Raw genomic sequence first — 24,015 nt, forward strand, 5'->3', positions numbered from 1 at the left:
TCAGGGACTAGAGTCAACAACTTTAGACGTCTACCAGGTATTCTACTGTATTGCAGCTGAGCTGGCATTCAAACCACAAGATACAGTCTTTCCCACTCTTTCTTCCCCTTCCCCAAGGCAGAGGAACCTCACTGGGTAGCCACCGCCACCCCAGGCCATGGGGAGTACTGCCAGACTACCACCAATGTTCTCTTAAGGCCCAGGGTCTCTTAAGTCAGCTTGAAGTTAATGGCCTGGGACTTACCCTTTAGGGAAGTGGATTTTCCTCTGGCCCAGAGCAGGTCCAGAAATGCTATTCAAGAGCCAAGTCCTGGAATCGGGAAACCTAAGAGCCAATGCTTGGTGCTGTGCCCCTCTGTGGCCATGCTGGTACCTAAGGTGTAAGACAAAGTTCCCTTTACTTTTCCCTCTACTTTTCTCAAGCAGAAGGTATTTTGCTCCGTAGCTACCACAGCTGGTAATGTGCTAAGTCTCTTCTGTAGCCAGGAAGTCTCAGAGGCTTACCCCAGGCCCTTGATGTACTACCTGGGCCCTGAATAACTGCAGCTGGTTATTCAGGGCCCAAGAGCTCTTCAGTTAGCAGGTGATGAATGCTGCCGGGATTGGCTTCTTTCCTTCAAGGCAGTGGGTTCCTTTTTGGCCCCGATGTGTCTAGAAATGTCATCTGCAAATCAGGGCCTGGAACGGCGGCCTCCTGAGTCCCACCAGTGCCCTATCTTGCTGTGGCTAAGGTGGTGTCCTAGATGCAAGGTGAAGTCTTCCCTGCTCCTCCCTCTCCTCTCCTCAAGCGGAAGAAAGGGGTCCCTTTTGGAGCCATGAGCGGAGCTGTGCAGCCTGGGGTTAAGGGAGGGGTGATGCCAGCATTCCCTTGGCTGCCCCAGCTGGTGTCCCAGTATGACATGTATCCCGCCACCCACCCCACCTCCAGTCCACTGTCTCTGGGCCTGGTTCTGCTCTGGGAGTCACCTAAGAGTTCCAGTCCTTATGGTCTAGACTGCCTTTCAAGATTACTTGGAGACACAGGGTCCCGTAGCCCTTGGTGGTGAGGTTTGCAGGCACTCAAGTTTGGACTACTGGGATTGGCAATTCCTTTTTTGGTAGGGCTGATTTAAATGCTGCCTCTGGGGACAGGCATCAGCTGAGTTTGGTTCAGTTTTCCATTCTGCTCTAACAGGAAAGCACTGAGTTTAATACCTCACAATGGCTGTGTTCTCCCTGCCCTAGTGCCAGGAGAAGCTCTCCACACCACTCTGCTGCTGCCGGGGCTGGAGAGGGGTGGTGTCCGTGATTGAAAACTATTTTTTCTATCTGTTGAGTGCCTTTTTTTTTTTTCAGTGCTATGAAGTTAAAATCAGGTACTATGAGTTGCCCACCTGATTTTTGAGATGGGCACTCATATCTGTGTAGATAGTTGTCAACTTGGTCCTTGTAGTGGGTGGGGGTTGGGTGTGGGTCTGGGACACGGGACTGGGACATGATTGGTGGAGCTTTCTATTCTGCCGTCTTGCTCCACTTCCTCTCTCTGAACATTTTTTCTAACCCCCATCCATTGAGCCATTAAATCATTAATCATTAAATAAATGGGATAATACTCTCCATGCTTTTAGGGAGCCTGCTCTATATACTTAAAATTTTGTACTTAAATAATATGTAAATAGCAATAAATATGGACCTACAACATTTAAAATACACTTAATACATTAAAATAATTTTAATCATTACTAAAGTGATAGATACTTTTATAAAATAAAAGCTATATAGAAATATACAATATACAAAAAAATTCCCACAATTCTGTATCTCACACAGATCTTTCTTTCTTTTCTTTCTTTCTCTTTCTTTCTTTCTTCCTTTCTTTCTTTCTTTCTTTCTTTCTTTCTTTCTTTCTTTCTTTCTTTCTTTCCCTTCCTTCCTTCCTTCCTTCCTTCCTTCCTTCCTTCCTTCCTTCCTTCCTTCCTTCCTTTCTCTTTCTCTTTCTTTCTCTCTCTCTCTCTTTCTTTCTCTCTCTCTTTCTTTCTTTTCTCTCTTTCTTTCTCTCTTTCTCTCTGTCTTTTTTTGAGATGGCGTTTTTCTCTTTTGTCCAGGCTGGAGTGAAGTGGCCTGATCTTGGCTCACTGCAACCTCCGCCTCCTGGGTTCAAGCAATTCTCCTGCCTCAGCCTCCTGAGTAGCTGGGATTACAGGCGCCCGCCACCATGCCTGGCAAATTTCTGTATTTTTAGTAGAGACGGGGTTTCACCGTGTTGGTCACGCTGGTCTCGAACTTCTGATCTCAGGTGATCCATCTGCCTCAGCCTCCTAAAGTGCTAGGATTACAGGCGTTAAGCCACCGCGCCCAACCGATAATATGTTCATAGATGTTTTTCTTTGCACTTTTATATATATCAGTATGTATGTTCATTTGTTCCACATCATATGTACATTTTTTCCTTTTGCTTTTTTTGTCTTATGAAATATTTTGGAATGTCTTTTCAGGTCAGTATCTACATTATATTTTTACTATTACAGAAACATATTGTTTATATACCTTTGTAAATGTGATTGGCTATTTCCTTAAGTTACATTCCTAGATTTCTGAGAAATTTTTACTCTTAGAGCCAAACTGTCAGGTCAAATTACTGCCCAATTTGCCCTTAGACCCAGAGTGTGAGAATATCCATTACTCCACACCCTTCCCAATAATGAGCTCAGCCAATCTTCTTTACTTTTGCTTAACTAAGAGACAATTATAATTTCTTGTTACTTCAATAACAAGACATTTACTGTTTTTATTTACATTATTTGAGTTACTAGTGAGGCTGAATATCTTTACTCCAACATTTCTTACCCTCTTGGTTGTTCTCTAGTTTCAGTCCTACTTTCTTATCTCGAAATAGAAAACTAACACCACATCAAGACTTGAAAAGAAAAAAGCACAGTATTCAGTTTTAAATAAAAAGACTTCTCTGTTGGGTTCTCAGCCCTCAATCACCCTTTGAATGTTTCTAATATGAGGTAAATGAAATATGAGGGCCGCAATGTTCTGATGATTGCACCAAATCTCAGTGAGAACAAGTGCAAAACACCAAACCTCTCAAATCTTAGCATAGTGCAAAGTGCTGCCAGGGACCTAAATCATTGCCGTACCTCCCTTGATCTTCAGGATTTCCATAACAATGGTGGAGACCCTGCGGTTTTTCATCATTGATATCCCCTTTTCCCATGCAATGTCCTTACTTACTTTCTAAATATTAAAGTTCTTCACCCATTTTAAGAATTGAGTTACATATTTTCTGTAAATTTTGAATATTAATCCTCTATCAGATATATAGTTTGCAAATATTTTTTTCCCAACTCATAGGTTGCCTTTTCATTTTGGTGATTGTTTCCTTTGCTATGCAGAAGGTTTTAATTTGACCTAGTCTCATTTATTTATTTTTGCGATTGTAGTCTGAGCTTTTGTATCTAAGACAGTGCCAAGGCCAATGTCAGTAAGTTTTTCCTCTATTTTTTCTTCTATGAGTTTTCTGGTTTCAGGTCTTACATTTAGTTTTTTTTTAATATATATATATTTTGAGTTGATTTTTGTGTATTGTGTTACATGTGGAAATCAGGTTTCCCAGGACCATTTATTGAAGAGACTATCCTTGCTCCATTGTTTCTTCTTGCTGCCCTTGTTGAAAATTAGTGCATTGTATATGTTTGGATTTATTTCTGGGCTCTCCATTCTGTTCTACTAGTCTGTATGTCTGTTTTTATGCCAGTACCATACTGTTCTAATTACTACAGCTCTGTAATATAATTTAAATTTAGAATGTGTGATGCCTCTAACTTTTTTCTTTTTCCTGATAATTACTTTGGCTATTCAGAGCCTTTTGTGGTTCTATATAAATTTTAAGGATTTTTTTTTTTCTATTTCTGTGAAGAATGCTATTGGGATTTTGATAGGGATCACATTGAATCTGTATTTTGCTTTGGGTAGTATGAACATTTTAAGAAAATTAATTATTCTTATCAATGAGCATGGAATGAATATCTTCCTTTTATTTGTGTCCTCTTCAATTTCTTTCATCACTGTTTTATAGTTTTCAGTGTACAGGTCTTTTACCCCCTTGGTTAAGTTCAGTCCTAAGTATTTTTTTATGCTATCATAAATTGAATTATTTTCTTGATTTCTTTTTTTTTTAAAGAAATGCCATGGATTTTTATGTGTTGATTTTGTATTGTTTGACTTTACTTAATTCATTTATGAGTTCTTTTGTTTTTTGAGAAAGAGCCTCACTCTGTTGCCCAGGCTGGAGTGCAGTGGCATGATCTCGGCTTACCACAACCTCCGCTTCCTGGGTTCTAGCGATTCTCGTGCCTCAGCCTCCCAAGTAGCTGGGATTACAGGTGCATGTCATCATGACCAGCTAATTTTTGAATTTTTAGAGAAGGCACGGTTTCACCATGTTGGCCAGACTGGTCTCGAATTCCTGGCCTCAAGTGATCCACCAGTCTCGGCCTCACAAAGTGCTGGGATTACAGGCATGAGCCACTGTGCCCAGCCAAATTCATTAGTTCTAACAGTTTTTTTATGGAGTCTTTGGAGTTTTTTACATATAGCTTTTCAAATATTAAACCAAGGTATTGTTGTGTGTAGCATCCTACCAGTCTCCCAGCTCACATGGGGGAATGCTTCTGTCATCTGTAGCCAAATCTGTGCAGTTTCTGCACTGTTACAATTTAATTTTTTGTTCCATTCTCATTTTCAATGTCAATGAGAACATAGTGTGCATCTTGCAAGATAAGGTTATTTGTGTTGCTTAAGTCATTAAGTCTTCCTTTCTTTTTCCACAGGAGAGGCAAAGAACCGAAAGTATAACCCATCAAGTTTCCATAGGTTTAATGTGTATGGAGTACCAACACCACATTTTAATGATGGACGAGCCATGGCAAAATCTCTGTATTGGCTCCATGAACTACAAATGTAAGTTTAATTATACTGTGCCCAGGAACAAGTGTTAGACATTTGGACTTAAAGAAAAGTTGATGTTTAAACTTTATTTTTTGAAGAGGTAATAAAATGATATAGTTCAAACAAAATGATTAGAAAAAAATAGAAAAAACAGTGTAATGTATTTCACTTCTGACACCCGTCCTATCTAGTTCCTACAGAGGTAAAAATGATACTTTTTTTTTTTTACTGTCTTTATTCTGAAGTTGCAAGCAAACATAAAGACACATATGCATGTTTTAACTCTCTGGGATCAACTTTATTTGTGTTTCTTAGATACAATGGACTTTCAAAACTCTACCAAGACAATTGTAATTGACTTGAAATTTATTTATTTATTTATTGAGACAGCATCTTGCTCTATTGCCCAGGCTGGAGTATAGTAGGGCCGTCATACCTCACTGCCACGTTGAACTCCTGGACTCAAGCTATCTACCTCAGCCTTCTGAATAGCTGGGAATAAAGGCATGAATAACCATCCTGTCTTGACCTGATATTTGTTATTCAGCTTTGTTGAATAGTTATTTGGGCACCCGAGCATCACTCAACTTTTTCAAATTGTGACCTTTTTATGTCTTCATTCTGTAAAAACTACTTCCTTAGAAAACAAAATTGAGTCCTTAGTTTTTCATTTCCTGTGTTAGATTCTATATCCGAGCCAACATGTAAACTTTGGAAGATTGCTCATAAAAGTCTAGATATCTTCTTATGCTTAAAAAAATCAGAAGATTGTGGATACTGGTACCATGGTTTGAACGTTGTAAATACTGGTGCCGCCCTGCCCTCTACAAAAAGATATGTCTATGTCCGGATGCCCAGAACCTATGAATGTTACTTTGTGTGGAAAAAGGGTCTTTGTAGATCTAATTAAGGATCTTGAGATGAAGAGATCATTCTGGATTATCTGAGTGGGTGTTAAATCCAATGATCAGTATCCATACAGGGGAAGAAGAAAATTTGATACACAAGGGGAAAAGACATGCAGAAGGGAAGGTATGTGAAGATGGAGATAGATATTGGTGTGATGTGCCTACAACTAAGGAATGAGAAGTAACGCCAACAGCCATCAGACTTTGGAAGAAGCAAGGAATGGGCTGGGTGTGGTGGCATATGCCTGTAGTTCCGGTGCTTTGGGAGGCTGAGGTGGGAGGATGGCTTGAGCCCAGGAGCTTGAGGCCAGCCTGGGCAACATAGCAAGACACCATCTCTAGGGAAAACAACAAAAAAAGCAAGAAACGAATTCTCCCCTAGAGCTGTTAGAGGAATTGTGGCCTTACTGACACTTTGATTTCAGACTTCTGGCTTCTAGGACTGTGAGAGAATACATTTTTTTAAGCCATCAGTTTTTGGTAATTTCTTATAGCAACCACATGAAGCTAATGCAGGGGCCTTGCATTCATATTTGTCAATGATAGGGGTAGATTTGTTCTGACCTCTGCTCTCTTTAAAGGAGGCAATGGCCCTGTAGGTTTCCATAGGCCCAACATGCACACAGTCTTAGCATTACTGCAGGTATCCAACGTGCCTCACTCTTTTCCCTATTTTGTCTCTGTGACAATAACAGCTCTCAGTTATAGAGGCAAAATTCTGAGCACTTTATATATTATTAGTTTAATTCTACTAAGAACTCCACAGGATAGGGTATATTATAATTTTTATTCTTCGCATTTTACAGGTGAAAAAGTTGAGGTACAGAGGGGTTAAATCATTTGCCTAAGATCATGCAGCTCAGACGTATCAGGGGTAAGAATGAAACCCAGGCAGTGTTGGCTCTAGAGGCAGCCCTAACCACTGCACCAGATCTATAGGCATTTGATTCTTGATCACCTTTTTAAGGGCTTCAAAAATGATTTCCATTCCTCTTTCACTCCTTTATTACATGGAGTTTCTGATACTCGAATTATCAAAATAAGGATGGTAAAGCACACACATAAAATAAATTTTTACAGTATCATAGTAACCCTGTATGAGAGTTTTTATTTAGGATATGGATGAAGCATTTACATAATAAATATTTCTTAATTATATTATTAAAATGGTTAAACTATGTATAAAGGAAAGTATGAAGATATTATTTAAATATTTAAGGACTATAGATATTTATAATTAAATATAATAAATAAATTGATACTTAAAAGGAGACAAATATGGTTTATCCATTTTTGATGGGTTAGAAATATAAACTTCCTATCAGTTTGTTAAACGTATGAGGTAAACACATTAACAACAATGTGGTCCTCAAGAACATCCTAAGAGCAGAGCAAATATCAATGATTTAGTGTTGCCACAGAAAAAGACACAAAGTTTATAAGGGCAAACAGTGTGCAGTGCATGCTTCCCTCCAACTTGTCTCTACTCCCAAGAGGACACTGTTTATGGAACAGTGTTTTATTTGATCATACATTTTGTATTTTTTTTTTTTTTGATATGGAGTCTCCCTCTGTCACCCAGGCTGGATTGCAGTGGCATGATCTCGGCTCACTGCAACCTCTACCTTCTGGGTTCAAGCAATTCTCATGCCTCAGCCTCCCGAGTAGCTGGGATTACAGGTGTGCCACCATGCCTGGCTAATTTTTGTATTTTTAGTAGAGACGGGGTTTCACCATGATCGTCAGGCTGGTCTTGAACTCATGACTTCAGGTGATCTGCCTGCCTCAGCCTCCCAAAGTGCTGGGATTACAGGCATGAGCCACTGTGCCCAGCCTTTTTCTATTTTGAAACTTAATTGGAATGTTATTGCTAGCAGTAGAGAAATTCTTTATTCTTTTGGTTGCAATTTAAAAAGAGCTCACTGCTTCATTCAGTTTGATTTCTGTTACAAACGTGGAGTCAAGTGTGTTAGTTTACATTTTGAGGCATCTAATTTTATGTGCACGATTTAATGTAAATTTGGTTTACTCTCAACTTTTATGGGATATATTTCCTCTGTAAAAGAGGATCTCTATTGGCTGGGCACAGTGGCTCATGCCTGTAATCCCAGCATTTTGGGAGGCTGAGGCAGGCAGATCAGGAGGTCAGGAGTTCAAGAACAGCCTGGCAAACCTGGTGAAATCCTGTCTCTACTAAAAATACAAAAATTAGCTGAATGTGGTGGCACACACCTGTAGTCCCAGCTATTTGGGAGGCTGAGACAGGACAATCGCTTGAACCCGGGAGGTGGAGGTTTCAGTGAGCTGAGACGGCGCCATTGCACTCCAGCCTGGGTGACAGAGCAAGACTCTGTCTCAAAAAGCAAAAACAAAAACAAACAAACAGACAAAAATTATCTCTATCTATGTTTTGCTTATGACCTTTGGTTTGAATAATCAAACCAAAGTCAAATCAAACTTTGGTTTGAGTCATCAGATGGTAGGCATGCATGTGCAAGTGCATGTGTTTGTGTGCATATGTGAATGAATGAATTCACTGGCACACAAAGGGCTTTATCTGAGTTGGTTCGTGAATGAAACTCACGATTGTTGTGTAATGATGTTGCAGTTACTGATATTCTGACATACATGGTTGCCCACAGATACTTCCTGATTGTTGCAGAAGCATACTCCAGGCAGTTCTTGACTAAAAAGAGTTGGCTGTGTGCCTTACAGTTCTTTTTCTTATCATCTCTGCATGTTCCTAATTATGTACCTTGGAGCTGATTTTTTTTTTTTTTTGGAGACGGAATTTCACTCTGTTGCCCAGGCTGGAGTACAGTGGTGTGATCTTGGCTCACTGCAACCTCTGCCTCCTGGGTTCAAGCGATTCTCCTGCCTCAGCCTCCCGAGTAGCTGAGATTACAGGTGCCCACCACCACGCCTGGCTAATTTTTGTATTTTTAGTAGAGACGGGGTTTTGCCATGTTGGCCAGGCTGGTCTCGAACTCCTGACCTCAGGGTGATCCACCTGCTTCGGCCTCCCAAAGTGCTGGGATTACAGGTGTGAGCCACTGAGCCTGGCCTGGAGCTGATTTTTAGATTGTTAACTCTGTTTTTCAAGTTATAGCCCTAAACTACATTGATTTATTCTGACTCCACCTACAGTCTTCCACCCGCCAACAAATGGGAAGGAAATGAAGAAACGAGATGAATTACTTATATTTCTTCTTTTGTTCCTCCACAGAGTGTCACTGTTCTCCAGAAATTTATTCAGCTCAGTAGTTCAATAGTACAGGAGATACTTTGAAAAGCAAATGGAGTTTAAGAATGTAATGTTCATTGTCTTTAGTCTTAGCAAAGCAATAGAGAATTTATTAATTTTAATGTTATTAAATAGTAGCATTGTAATTTTACAGGTTTCAAAAGAAATTTTATTCATTTAATCACAACAGTAGAATTAACAAAATTATTTTACAGAAAACTGGCAAAATAAAATCGCTCATAATCCTATTCACTTTAATTCAGCCATTATTATCATTTTAATGTATTTTTTCCTAGTGTGGCTTCCTATGTAGATTTTTGCATAGTTTTCACCAGAGTGCAATCCCATTTTATATCCTGTTTTCCACCTAACATAAAATAATTATATATTGCTGTATATGCCAGCATTGAAAATGCATGCAGTGTATTCTTATTAATGTGATAGAATTTAATTACCCTCCACAACTGAACATTTTGATTCTTTTCTTTATTCCATTGTCATCAGTGAGGCTACAAACATTTTTTATACATATAACTTTTCTACATTTTTTTTTTTTTTTTGAGACAGGCTCACTCTGTTGCCCAGGCTGGGGTGCTGTGGCATGATCTTGGCTTACTGCAGCCTCTGACTCCCAGGTTCAAGTGACTGTCCTGCCTCAGCCTCCCAAGTACCTGGGATTACAGGTGTGTTCCACCACACCTGGCTAATTTTTGTAGTTTTAGTAGAGATGGGGTTTCACCATGTTGGTCAGACTGGTCTTGAACTCCTGACCTCAAGTGATCTGCCCACTTTAGCCTCCCGAAGTGGTGGGATTACATGTGTGAGCCACCGTGCCCAGCCTCTTTTCTACAATTTAATTGCTATCTGGATTATATCATTATTATTGGTTCCCAGATGTGGATAAAAGGGCATGAGTGTTTTTATGCTTTTTGATTCATATTGCCCAATTATTTTCAAAAGGACTGTAGGAATTTGCACTAGCAATCTGTAAATGTTTTACCATACTTTTTTGCCAAAGTTAGATATTCTCTCTCTCTCAATATGCTTATATATATTTGCTTGTTTACTAGAAGTGGCACTTTGCTATTCTTTTATTTTACATTTATTTTATTACTAGAGAGTATTATAAATTCTCCATGTATTTGCTTACTAGATGTGAGTTATTTGTTTATATCCTTTGGCTATTTATTTATTTGATGCTAAATTTTTTTATTTTTATTTTTATTTTTTATAGAGGTGGGATCTCACTATGTTACCCAGGCTCCTCTCAAATTCCAAGCCTCAACTGATCCTCCAGCTTTAGCTTCCTAAAGTATTGAGATTACAGGCATGAACCACTGTGCCTGGCCTGATGCTTAATTTTCTTCTAGCAATTTTACGAACTACACTTACTTTATTTTTTTGAGACAGGATCTCACTCTGTCACTCAGGCTGGAGTACAGTGGCGTCATCTCAGCTCCCTGCACCCTCAGCCTCCCAGGCTGAAGCGATCTTCCTAGCTCAGCCTCTCGAGTAGCTGGGACTACAGGTACATGCCACCACGCCCAGCTAGTTTTTGTATTTTTTTAAGAGACAGGGTTTTGCCACGTTGCCCAGGCTAGTCTCAAACTCCTGAGCTCAAGCCATCTGCCCACCTCAGCCTCCCAAAGTGTTGGGATTACAGCAGTGAGCCACTGTGCCCGGCCAGGAGCTACGCTTACAATAGTGATATTAACACCTTGTTTTTATTTACTAAAAATATTGTTTGCTTACCTTATTTATTAATCAAAGTTTATTTTATTTTAGTGTAAATGAAAAAAAAAAGAACACATAAAACTTTCTTTTTAGCAGAGAGTTTCTTTTGAAACTACATTTGTTCCTTGAAGGCCTAGTGATACTATGGTATTCTTCACCTTATGTATATTTGGCAGCCAAGAATACTTTAGGTAATAGAGATACCTGATAATGTTCTAATTTTGCAGGAAAAGAGGAGCTAAGTTTGTATCCAAAAGAGCGGATGATTTCAAAGAAAAGTTTCAACATAAACTTGGAAGAGTTTTAGATCCGTAAGTTAATGATTAACTTCAAATTGATAGTTTCTTTGCATAGAATTTAAAAAATACTCTTGTGGTGACTGTTGGTGTGCCTATTAGATTCTATCTATTAAATAAGAAAATCATTATTTTATTGTTAATCAGTTAATCTGTTAATATCTATAGAATTTGGGATTCCAGGAAAGCAGTGAGTTCACCAAAATGCAGAGGGCACTGGAGAAGAGAGAGGGATAATTTTGTGTAAAGCATTATTTCCTGGATATCAGAGATTTAACTTACTGTGTTTACATTTTTCTTTGTCTTTCCTGTCTGTCTTGCTCTCTACTTATACTTTGGTAATTTTGCTTTGAATGTGTTCTGTTTTTTCTTTGTAATTCTGAGCTCCTGAAAAAGGGTGAAAACATTCAGTCATTGTTAATGCAAGTGTAAGATCAGACAAAAGATCTATTGGAGAACTTTTGTTTGATCTTCATAGTTTGGTTATGAGATAAAATATGGGCTAGTAAGAACATATGGCAAACATCTTTTAAATTCCAGGGATGCCATGTGGTGGGTATTTTAACTAAGGATTTGTTTTCTTTGATAGCATTGCAGAAACAATGAATGTTCCCCCAGACTACACATTTGGAGCCTGTCTCCGTCCTGAGGAATATGGTAAATATACACACTTTCTCCGCAAAAACCCCAAGCAAACAGCAACAAAATCCCCGCAAAGTTATGCAGTTAAGCTCACCATCTCCTTATTTCAAAGCTTCTAATTTTAAAGGCTTAAAATGTTGCATTAACATTAATGAGAAAAGTATATAACACAGAAATAAATTTTTTTCATATTATGTTTGAAATAGGTACATTTGGAAGCCTTTGTAATGAGTACCGTAAGTGTAGTTAAGGCTTTGAATTTTATTTAGGAAAAATAAATATGGCCTATATTGAACAAGCCAAAGTGAAATGGGGCATCTTTTTAATGAATTCGGATATTGTCCTAGTCCTAACTTCTCAAAGTGTGGTCTGCAGACTGCCAGTATTGGCATCCCCTGGGAGCTTCTTAGAAATGCAGAATCTCAGGCCCCATCCCAGAACTATTGAATCAGAAACTGCATTTTAACTATATTTCTGGGTGAATTTTAAGCACATTCAAATATGAGAAAGCACTGTACTCTACAACCACATAATTAAGAACCACTCTTTTCCTACCAGGCAGCCAGCTAGCCAGTCAGTTGATCAATCAATCAATACATAAAGTAGCCGAAGAAACTTACTTGGATTTTGTCTTTATTTCTAGACAATCTAAACAGCAGATATCTAAAGGGAAAAATGTGCTACAGCTTATCAGGATTGGGCTGTATATCAGTGGTTTTCAAAACATGGGCTGTAGACTACCTGCATTAAAATCATCCAGGGAGTTTATTAAATTTGCATATTCCTGGGACCCATGCCCTAGATATTCTGATTCAGTAGGTTCTTATATACACTAAAGTTTAGGAACCACTGTGAAAAATGTTTTGGCTAAAGTCCACTCATTGACAGATAGAATAAATATTTATTGAGCTTATGCAAGACAGTGGTTTGGAGCATCATTAATTACTACATTAGGAAATTGTATTTGGGTTCTGTTTTTACACAAACTACTAATGTTTGATGGATGCCTATCCATCGTAGAGGCTTTAATATCTTTTGAAGAGGGTAAGGGATGATTAGGAAATCATCAATTAGCTTGAAAAAGAAGTAGGTAATCATGGTAAATTCTGCCTGTTTGAGGGCAAGCTTCATGATGGTGGGTGCTCTTCTTGCTGTCTGTTGGATCCTCAGGGTCCAGCACATAGGACATCTTTCATCAATATTTATAGCATGAATTGATGAATTAAAAAAGTAAGAGAAAGCTGAGAGTCCTGGCAGCTTATGGGAGATGTGTGTAGGCCAGGGAAAATGAACAGAGGCAGGAGGTCTCCTCTGGCGATATCCACCAAGCTGCCAAATCTGGAGCAGCATGGTCAACTCTAGTTGGGGTGGGGGTCAGGACTCTTAGTTAATGGACCTGTGAAGGGAGGCAGGCCTCTAGTGCTGGTGGTGGCATGAGTGGAAGCAAGGCTGAGAAATGGGAACTTGGTATGCAGACTGACAGCCAACTGGAAACTCACATAGGAGAGGGTAGATAATTTGAGTTTAATTTTTACAAGGCTCTCCCAGTTTAGTCAGTTCCAAGGCACACTGAGTGTTCCCCACCCGGAATCAGCCCTAGCTTTCAGATCCTCAGCATTGTAGACAAATGGCCAAGAGGTAGTCCAGCAAGGACTTCGCTGTCTAAGGAAAAGACTTGACAGTTGAGTGTGGTTGGTGATGTCCACAGAAAATTCATTTTTTTAGATTTTCTTCTTGAGCAGAGAGGTAACATAAAATAGGAATATTAATTTTTATCAATTAATATATGTACTTTTCCTTAGAGTATATAAGGATTTTCTGACATGCTGCATAATCATGTCAGAGTTAGATGTTTCTTTCATTCACAGAGGTTGCTAGATCTCTCACTTTTTTTAAAAGATAGAAATAATCTAGAAAGACTTTAAATTTATGTAAAAAACTTTTTTCTCTCTTCAATAGGAGTTGGTGATCTCATCCATAATAGACTTCCGGGTGAATATCTTCGAGGCAAGGATAGACGGCGAGCCCTGATTGCAGCAGTTCGGCATCACCTGAAGAAAGTTAATTACCAAAAGTTTGAGACTTTGCTGGCAGCCTTCAGGCACTATGACAAGGCCAGTAACGGGAGAGAGCTTTTTGGTAATGCATGGGCTTACAGATCCCAGCAGTTTGGTGTTGATCAGGGGTCAGCAAACTATAGCCTGTGGGCCAAATCCAGTCCGCTGTTTGTGAAAGTAAAGTTTTACTGGAACACAACCATGCCTGTGTTGTTTTCAGTATTATCTGTGGCTGCTTTTGCACTGTGAATGCAGAGTTAGGTAGTAGCAACAAAAACTGTATGGCCTTCAAAACCTAAAATATTTACTATTTGCCCCTTAACAGAAGACGTTTGCTGACCCCTTTTGTAGATTATTGGTTGTCAAAGTGTGGTTCCACTACCACCATCACCATCACGTGGAACTTGTTAGAAATGCACATTACAAGGCCCATTTCAGAAAATACTGAGTCAGGAACTCCGGGGTGGGACCCAGCAATTTTTGCAAGCCCTCTAGTGATTCTGATGCACATTCAAGTTTGAGAACCACTGTTACGGATTATTAAACTGCAGTGTGCTGGGAGCAAGGGGCAGTGGGTAGCACTGGGGATCCCTGGGGAAGACTTGACAATCTACACCTAAATCTGAATATGTACACAGAGTACCTGCATTCTAGGTCCAAGTCAAGCTTAGAATGTCTTTTCCCTGGGGAACAGGGTGTGGTTTTAGTTTTGAGAGTATAAGATCATTCAATGTTCAAGCTACTCTAAATTTTATTCTTTGAAAAAAATCAGATCAATCTAGGGCTACATAATCACCTCGCATCATTTTAGGCCGTCACAGAATTGCCTTTACCAAGCTGCACTGCCTTTAGCTTATGCTGAGGAGCACTATAAGAAACTGCCATTGAAACGTGGCATATTTTTTGTTAGTATGCCCATGAGGCTTTTATTTTTGTCAGATGCATCTTCCTTATGAGAAACTCAGTCTTGACAAAGGAAATAATTGCACTTCATCTAAGTATCTGATGACTGGTTTTTATCTCATGGGTAGCATGTATTTCGTATTGATTATGCACACCTTTTTACTTTGGTTACCAGGAAACTTGGAGCCAACTCAATAAATAATGGTAGTGACATGAATAAGAGAACCTACCACAATATGTAGTGCCCTGCTTTTAAGAATTCTTCATTTTAAATGTAATTAAAGGAAAGATGATCATCTTAATAGCTGTTGATTATCTAAGTAAACCACCAGGCATATTCCTTATGATATATTAAGCAGGGAGAAAATTACTGAGAATTATTTAATGCTGATATGCCATATATATATATATATGCTTATATATAAATATATGTTTATATATAAATATAAATTATATATATTATTTATAATATGTATTTATAGATATAAACATAAATTATATATATAATTTATAATATATATTTATAGATATAAACATATATATTTTTATATAAACTATATATATTTATATATAAACTATATACATATTTATATATAAACTATATATATTTATATATAAACATATATTTATATATAAACTATATATATTTATATATAAACATATATATTTATATATATAAACTATATATATATTTATACATATATATATTTTTTGAGACGAAGTCTTGCTCTTGTGCCCCAGGCTGGAGTGCGATGGCGTGATCTTGGCTCGCTGCAACCTCCACCTCGTGGGTTCAAGCGATTCTCCTGCCTCAGCCTCCCGAGTAGCTGGGATTACAGGCGCCTGCCACCACACTCTAATTTTTGTACTTTTAGTAGAGACGGGGTTTCACCATGTTGGCCAGGCTGGTCTTGAACTCCTGACTTCAGGTCATCTGCCCGCCTCGGCCTCCCAGTGTTGGGATTACAGGCGTGAGCCACTGCGCCTGGCCTTGATATACCTTTTAATAGTTAACTTAATATGCACAATGTAGCATTCAGTGTCCGTAAGGAGCTTTTTTTCTGAGAGGGGAATAAGATGTGGGTCTAGTACACCTGTAGGTTAATTTTTGATTATTTAAATCTTATATTATTGGATGCCACATTTAATTTAATGGAAAAACAAAACACAACAGAGCAAATAAACTATGATTTTCTAAATGAATCTTCTTGGTTTATGAAATTAATTCTGTTATTTATTGAGTAATCATAGTACGTCAAGCATTATTCCAGATAATGTGTAGACATTCCATTTAGGGAATGGAAAATCTAGAGGAAGAGTTACACATTGGGTAGCAGTAGTGTGCTAGAATTGGCTTGAGAGAGCATACTGTTAAATTTGCAGCAAGCTTACAAGCCAGTTGACATCACAGTGGTAGCTAGAAATTACCATGAGAAGAGTATGAACACCATGGAAAGCAGCACCTGCTACAAATCAGGGCTTTTTTCCCACCACACTGCCAAAAAGCCAGTTGTTGAACATATGTAACACAACACTGAAGTAGAGTGAGGCCCAAGTACTATGATAAACTCAGAGTTGCAATCAGGGATTTTGGCTCCTAGCTATCATAGACTATGTAATTCATGACAGATGTTCTTAGCAATGCAAGTCAGCTGATGATTTTCTCTTTTAATTAATTGTCTAAATAAGCATGTGTAGATTTGTGCTCACTTAAGCAGCACATTTGTTGTCAATATGTAAACACTGTTAACTTAAAACTAGAATAGTTTCCTAAAATAAATTTTGCTGCTAGGTTATAGGGCTCTCAGTTAAGTTCAGTAATTGTGTATAGTCCTTGTTTTTGGAGGGGCTGCATGAGGTCAGTAAGTCCAACCTCCTGTCTGTCCATGCCACCAGCTGATGGTATTTGCTCAACTTGTGGAATGACTGCAAATGGGGCCGGGGAAGGTACCCAAAGGTGTTCAATGTGGAGGTGCAGTAACTAGGGTCGTTCTCTGCTGTTTCCAATAGATTTCTTGGTAAAGTTGAGGTGGATGTCATTCAAATTGTGGTCAGAACTGCCTGGCAGTCAGTTAAAACTAAGGTGTCACCAACAGTTTGAGAGAGCTACACCAAGGCATTTTCCTTTATGATGCAGTCTTCAGGAGTGGGCTGAAAAACAAAATATCATTATGTCCCTCACTCCCCTGAACATCCTGGGTCTAAAGTGTTCTCTCTCCAAGAGCTCAGTTGCTGCTCTCCCTGTATTGCCGCAAAATCAGGGTATCCCATTCCAGTAGCTATAACTTCACCTTTTTCCCATTTACCTCCTATTTTCACCTAGAACTTTTGTCTGGAAAGGTGGGGCATAAAAGAGAATAAAACAGACCTCTGGAACTTTTCTAAGAAATCCCTGGTCCCTCTTATACCTGACCTTTCCAAACAAAAGGTCTGGGTGAAAATAGAGAATATGGACTGGGCATGGTGGCTCATGCCTGTAATCTGAACACTTTGGGAGGCCGATCACCTAAGGTCATGAGCTCGAGACCAGCCTGACCAACATGGTGAAACTCCATCTCTACTAAAAATACAAAAACTAGCCCAGTATGGTGGCACATGCCTGTAATCCCAGCTACTTGGGAAGCTGAGGCAGGAGATTGCTTGAACTTGGGAGGCAGAGGTTGCAGTGAGCTGAGATCACACCACTGCACTCCAGCCTGGGCAACAAAGAGAGATTCCGTCTAAAAAAAAAAAAAATAGAGAATATGATTGGGAAAAAGGTGAAGTTATAGCTACTGAGATGGAACATACTGATTTTATTTTATTATTTTATTTTATTTTATAGATGAGAGTCTCACTCTGTTGCCCAGATTGGAGTGCAGTGGCACCATCATAGCTCACTGCAGCCTTCAACTCTGAACCTCAAGTGATCCTCCTGCCTCAGCCTCCCATGTTGCTGGGATTACAGATGTGAGCTACTGCTCCCAGCTCTCACACTGATTTTTGAGAGGTATACTCAACCAAGTAGTTATTATCATTATGATCAAGGATTATGTAAACCCAACAAGAAAATCAAGAGGCTGAAATAGAATTAAATTTGAACGTCCTAGAATCCTTTTTATGCCTGGTTGCTACCAAAAGGGCAGACCAACCCTACTGACCCAGGATTGCTGTTGGGGGGAGAAAAGATGCACCATGTCCAGGAATGGTCATGGAAGTAACACCAGTTTTCAAAATAAGTCTTTATAACCCCTGCCCCTTTTATTCTGATTATTATTCAGGAAGCAGCTGAGATAGAATGAGTCCTTTCTGGGGACAGCTGCATTGAGTGACCAAACAGCTTTACTAAGGTGTGGGTGCCAAGAGCTGGTGAGAGAGGTAGACAGTTTTTGAGAAGGCCATTCCAATGCTCAGTAATACCATATGACAATGGGTGGTAGGGAGTAAGAAAGCTTCATTGAATACCTTGACTAATAGCTCATTGTTGAATAGCTTTTGTGCTTTAGGGTGCACCCCACTGACAGACTGAATATGTTCCGGAAAGCAAAACGCATAACCCAGATTAACTTAACTTTATGGGTCCTACTGTTGGGACTAGAGCCATTTGATTGGACTGGAATGGCAATTCCATAACTTGAATAAGTGTCAATATTGGTGTGGCACCACCGATAGCTCTGAGGAGGGAGGGGTCAGAGGTTCATTGTAGTCAGTCTGTCAGGAGTATGAGGGAGATCCCTATGTGTGACGTGTCCTCTCTCACCGTGAGACAAATGAGTCAACTTCTGGCAGTCACAAGTTTGGCATGTAGTGGTGGCTTCTGCATTAGAAATATGGAGTCCTTTACCTTGTGCCCTGTGTGTAATGGGGGTGTGTTGACACGTATGTACAGGCAGCAATGTTGGCAATCTGAATGATTGAGGCTTGATCACCAGCTTGATTCCAATCATTCCCATGCTTATGGTGAGTATCTACATGAACTACCCAGATAGTTCAATCAGTAGCCATAATTTTGTCCTATAGTTTGCAGTCCCTTAAAGGGGTGTCTTTAATCTGCTATTCTGTTGTTTTCCAAGTGGCAAACCAAACAGGTAGGCCACAGTCAACAGCCCAAGAGTCAGTAAAAATATAACAGGTTTATCAAGGGCAGTATTGGCCAGAGCCATGAGAATGGCCTTTAGTTTAGCTCAGTGAAGACCACCAGGTTTCAGCTCAGCCAAACTGTAAGTGAAACAGGCCCAGGCATTTAGAGGAGGTTCTGTGAATTGAGGGTTTTCTTGAGCCCGTGGCTTTGCTTCGGGTGACAGAGTGGTGAATAAATTTTTTTTTCTAAAGGATCACTTCTCAGCTGAGTGTGGTGGCTCACACCTACAATTCTAGCATTTTGGGAGGCTGAGGCAGGAGGATAGTTTGAGGCCGGGAGTTTGAAACCAGCCTGGGTAACATAGTCAGACCCCATCTCTACAAGTAAACAAAAATAATTAGCCAGGAGTGGTAGTGCCAGCTACTCAGTAGGCTGAGGCAGGAGGATCACCTGAGCCCAGGAGTTTGAGGCTGCAGTGAACTATGATCGTGCCACTGCACTCCAGCCTGGACAACAGATTGACAGCCTGTCTCAGCAGCAGCAGCAGCAGCAACAATAACAACAACAAAAATATTGCTACTCTTTTACACATAAAGCTGAGATGTTACTGGAGTTGGGCTGGCTGCATTCTTGAATATGCCATTTCCATTTGACATATGAGGCTTGTTTGCTTCTTTTTCATTTTTGTTAATGATTGAGTCCAAGTTGGCCCACCTCAAAATGATTATCAGCTGGAGAGTCAGAAGGCCTCCATGGGTCTAGTGTTCAGTTTCCAGAGGAGCTCAGTGACAGGCTAATAGCTGCTTTTCAAAAGAGGTCTACCTGGTAATTATGTTAGGGAGGCAATGAGTCCTAAACTTCACCGTGCACCTCCAAGTGAAGGTTGCCTTTCTTTTCCAGAGGCTCTAATTGGCAAAACCACCAGTTATAGACTTGTAACTCAAAGGAGTCATTAGGGTTGTGGGGTCCCAAAGGTACTAACAATTGTCTACACATGGCTCTTCTTGATCAGGATAATCCCCTCTGTCACATATGAACATTCACTATACAGACATGGAAAGCATCAATACCAATTAAACATTCAGCCTTGGAAACCATAGCAATAATACATGGTTATGTTTAATTCTTCTCTGCGAACTCTGCCCAAACCCCATTAACTGAATTCGGACATCCTTCCCTACCATCCTCTCCGAGGACTGACTATGATGATGACTTTGGGAACTGTATCCAAACCATAAAAATGTGAGAATCTCACCCCACTGAACAGATGCATCCCTCTTGAAGACGTGGAGCCCTTGGTCCTACTTCTACTCATCTTTCTCCCTAAAGCAGATGAGATCTAGGGCTTGGGGGAGGGAGAGATTAAGGGTACAGAGGGAGAGAATGGCTTTGCACTAGTAAGTAAGAAATACTCACTTTGATTTTGAGTGGCATGGTGGTGGTATGGTAGCTCCATGAAACAAACCACCAGTGTTTTCAGTGCACACAAAGCCCTGCGTATTAGGCGGTAATTTATCATTGACAGCATCTGTTTCAGTTTTGGGGCTCCGTTGATTCAACAGCCACATCCCACATTGCTTTTCAGCCAGGGATGAGTGTGGGTTTGCATTTTTGGTTGTAGTAGAGACTTTTGTTTGTTTGTTTGTTTTTGAGATGGAATTTTGCTCTTGTGGCCCAGTCTGGAGTGCAATGGCGCAATCTCGGTTCACTGCAACCTCTACCTCCTGGATTCAAGCGATTCTCCTGCCTCAGCCTCCCGAGTAGCTGGGATTACAGGCATGTGCCACCACGCCCGGCTAATTTTGTATTTTCAGTAGAGATAGGGTTTCTCCATGTTGGTCAGGCTCCCAAAGTGCTGGGATTACAGGCGTGAGCCACCATGCCTGGCCTGTAGTAGAGACTTTTGTAAAGGAGTCTGCTTTAATCCAGGGCATTTGCAACTCTATTGTCAAGATCATATGTTTTAAGTTCTCATTCTGTTTGAACACAAGGGTTAAGTAGGGAAGTTTCCAGGGCTGTGGGTCTGACTGCAAGAATTTATAATTCATTGAGTCAGTTTTTCATTCTCCAGGGGATTGCCTTCATCAGCATTGTAAATCCAGTCCTGGGCAGTAAGAGGTTAAATACTATGCAGTGACTCATTTATGATTCCTCTTGGGAGTTATTTCCTGTCAGGGAAGTCTCTCCAAGGGGGCCAAATCTCCCTTATAGCAGGCAGAATCCACTGCAGAAACAAACAAACAAGAAAACTGGGACCTTTGCCATCATCTCTGAATGGATTTAAGGTTGGCTTGATAGGCTGCAGGAGGGGCTGAGTGCTAAGATGTCCCACCTGTTGACATTCTTCCTTAACAAACATTGTGTGCTCTGCCCCTTCATCTCCCAAGTGACTCAGCCAGTTTCTGCTGAGAGCCCGTAGACATTTCCCTCTGTTCATACTCAGTGGAGGTACTTCTGTCTTTAACTGCTGTCTGAAAGGAGGTGAGACTTTTTCCCTCCACCCTCCTCCCCCTACTTACGAGGATGAATCTTAGTGTTACTTGTTACAATGGGGCTGACCATCAGATTGGTAGCATTTCCCTCTTGCCCATAAGACTGTTATGAAAACCAGACCACTGTCTTTGAACCCACCTCCATCAACTTGTCCTGCAACTATCTCCCCAATTTCTCCTCAATAACAAGCAATGAAATGAAGGGCCATTTATTGCCAGGTTAAAACACAGAAGGTATTAAAAACTTTGTAAGGGTAAAAAATTGTAGAGAGCTATCAAAAGTACACACCCATTGGTCATATGAAATGTCAAGCCCATATCATGGTAATACTGCTCTACCACGGTCTAAACAGTATATTTGACTCCTCTTCTGTGAAAATTGAGACAAATTTGAATTTATGTGATGAAGCTATTTCTTTTTTCTTAAACTAAATAATGTTGCCTACTCTGCTCTTGAAGACAACTCCCATTTTATGTTCTTTTGCTTCCTGTATAACAGAAGGGAGATGGGATGATAGATAAAGCCGAGCTGCAGGAAGCTTGTGACCAGGCCAACTTGAGTTTAGATGACAAGCTCCTGGACCAGCTATTTGACTGCTGTGATGTGGATAATGATGGCCTCATTAACTATCTGGAATTCGCAAATTTTCTTAACTGGAAAGACAAAATGCTTCTTAAAGAGTATGAAGAGAGGGTCATTATTAAAGGTATTTAATTTTTGAAGGTTTGATGAATTATTTTTTCAAAAAAAATTTAAAATGTATTATTATTATTTTTAATACAGACAAGGTCTCACTATGTTGCCCAAGCAGTCTCAAACTCCTGGGTTCAAGGGATTCTCTTGCTTTGGCCTCCCAAAGTGCTGGGATTATTGGTGTGAGCCAGCATGCTTAGCCATTTGCTGAATTCTTAAATGACCTTCTGTATTTTAATTTTTCTAAGAGCTCGGCTATATTCAACTTTAATATTATATGAAAAATAAAAATATACATATATACATAGTGTTTATTTGCTTGTTTATGCATAGAATATCTGTGGTAGTGTAGGAAAGAATCAATAACATTTATTATTTCCAGGAAGAGGCAGTTGGATGGCTGAGGGACAGGGTGGCAATGAGACTCACTTTTTAATCTATGTTTTTGTATCTTTTGAGTTTGGAACCATGTATTATTTAATTCAAAAAATTAAAAGCACAAAACTTACACTGAAGCTCAAAATATAAAAGACAGTTTCTCAGAAACCTGTTTAAAAACGATTATCTGAGTAGTTAGTTCCTTTTCCCAGGAAACATACAATTTGACATAAAATTAGATTTTAAAAATTCTGTATAAAAAGGAAAAACAGCATAATCTTTACTTTTGATTCAAATATTATAATGTTTACATCAAGCTTGTCCAACCCTTGGTTCAAGACAGCTTTGAATGCTGCCCAACACAAATTTGTAAACTTTCTTAAAATGCTATGAGATTATTTTGTGATATTTTGTTTTTAAGCTCATCAGCTGTCCTTAGTGTACTTTATGTGTGGCCCAAGATAAGTCTTCTTCTTCCAGTGAGGCCCAGGGAAGCCAAATGGTTGGATACCTCTGGCCTACGTTTTATCTTTCTGTATCATTACATATATAGATATACATATATACATATGTGTATATGTATATATTTTAAGCATGTCTAAAATAACACTGAACATACTATATAAGGCTTTTTAAAATTTAACTTTCACATTTCTCTTCTTCTTCTTCCTTTTTATTTTTTTGATAGGGTCTTGCTCTGTTGCCCAGGCTGGAGTGCAGTGGTGTGATCTTGGCTCACTGCAATCTCTACCTCCCGGGTTCAAGTGATTCTCGTGCCTCAGCCTCCAGAGTAGCTGGGATTACGGCAGGTGTGTGCCACCATGCCTGGCTAGTTTTTTGTATTTTTAGCAGAGACAGGGTTTCACCATGTTGCCAAGGCTGGTCTCGAACTCCTGGCCTCAAATGATCCTCCTGTCTTGGCCTCCCAAAGTGCTAGGGTGACTGACAAGAGCCAACATGCCCAGCCAGCTTTCATATTTCTAAGGAATGAAGAAGTGCTTTTTTGGTTTCTATGAACTGCATTTCAGTTCCCTCATGCTGATATATTATGATTTACTAAACCATTTCTTCACTCTATGAAATTTAGGCTGTTTCTAGATATTTTAAAAGTAATATGCATAATGCTATAATGATCATATCTCAAAAAGCTTTTTATTTCTTATTTCTTGTGAATGTTATTGTCTCAAGTAGCTCTATTTTCATTTTGCTTTTCTAAATGATTTTACTGATTTGCAATTTTATCAGCTAAGTCTGTGAGGTTTTACTCCAATCTCACTTCCATTGAGTGTTATTTCAAACAAAAATTCTTACATTCTTAGTTGGTTTGTAATTCTTTAGTTGATTTATAATAATACCCCATTTGCCTTGCCTTTTTTTTTTTTTTTTTTTTTTTTTAGACAGTGTCTCACTGTGTTTGCCCAGGCTGGAGTGCAGTGGTGCAATCATAGCTCACTGCAGCCTTGAACTCCTGGGCTCAAGTGATTCATCTGCCTCAGACTCTTGAGTGGCTGTGTTGCCCAGGCTGGTTGTGAACTCCTGGCTTAAGGGATCCTCCCTCTTCAGCCTCCCAATATGCTGGGATTACAGGCATGAGCCACTGAATCCAGCCTACCTTAATTTTTGTATCTTAATTATTAGAGGTTCAACTTTTTTTTTTTTTTTTTTTTTTTTT

At 39.5% G+C, this 24,015-nt stretch overlaps 1 protein-coding gene across 2 annotated transcripts in view; it reads left to right on the forward strand.

The window, feature by feature from the left end:
- The window catches only part of EFHB (EF-hand domain family member B), a 67,802-nt gene that overhangs the window by 37,001 nt on the left and 6,786 nt on the right, over window positions 1-24,015 (forward strand). For both annotated transcript variants that reach the window (XM_058443426.1, XM_032162321.2), the window contains 5 exons: window positions 4,818-4,947; window positions 11,049-11,132; window positions 11,707-11,774; window positions 13,719-13,873; window positions 21,771-21,978. In XM_058443426.1, coding sequence (XP_058299409.1) covers window positions 4,818-4,947; window positions 11,049-11,132; window positions 11,707-11,774; window positions 13,719-13,873; window positions 21,771-21,978 — 645 coding nt within the window. The remainder of the gene's footprint in view (window positions 1-4,817; window positions 4,948-11,048; window positions 11,133-11,706; window positions 11,775-13,718; window positions 13,874-21,770; window positions 21,979-24,015) is intronic.

Source organism: Hylobates moloch, unplaced genomic scaffold, assembly GCF_009828535.3.
Source record: "Hylobates moloch isolate HMO894 unplaced genomic scaffold, HMol_V3 SCAFFOLD_8, whole genome shotgun sequence".
Taxonomy (NCBI): Eukaryota; Metazoa; Chordata; class Mammalia; order Primates; family Hylobatidae; genus Hylobates; species Hylobates moloch.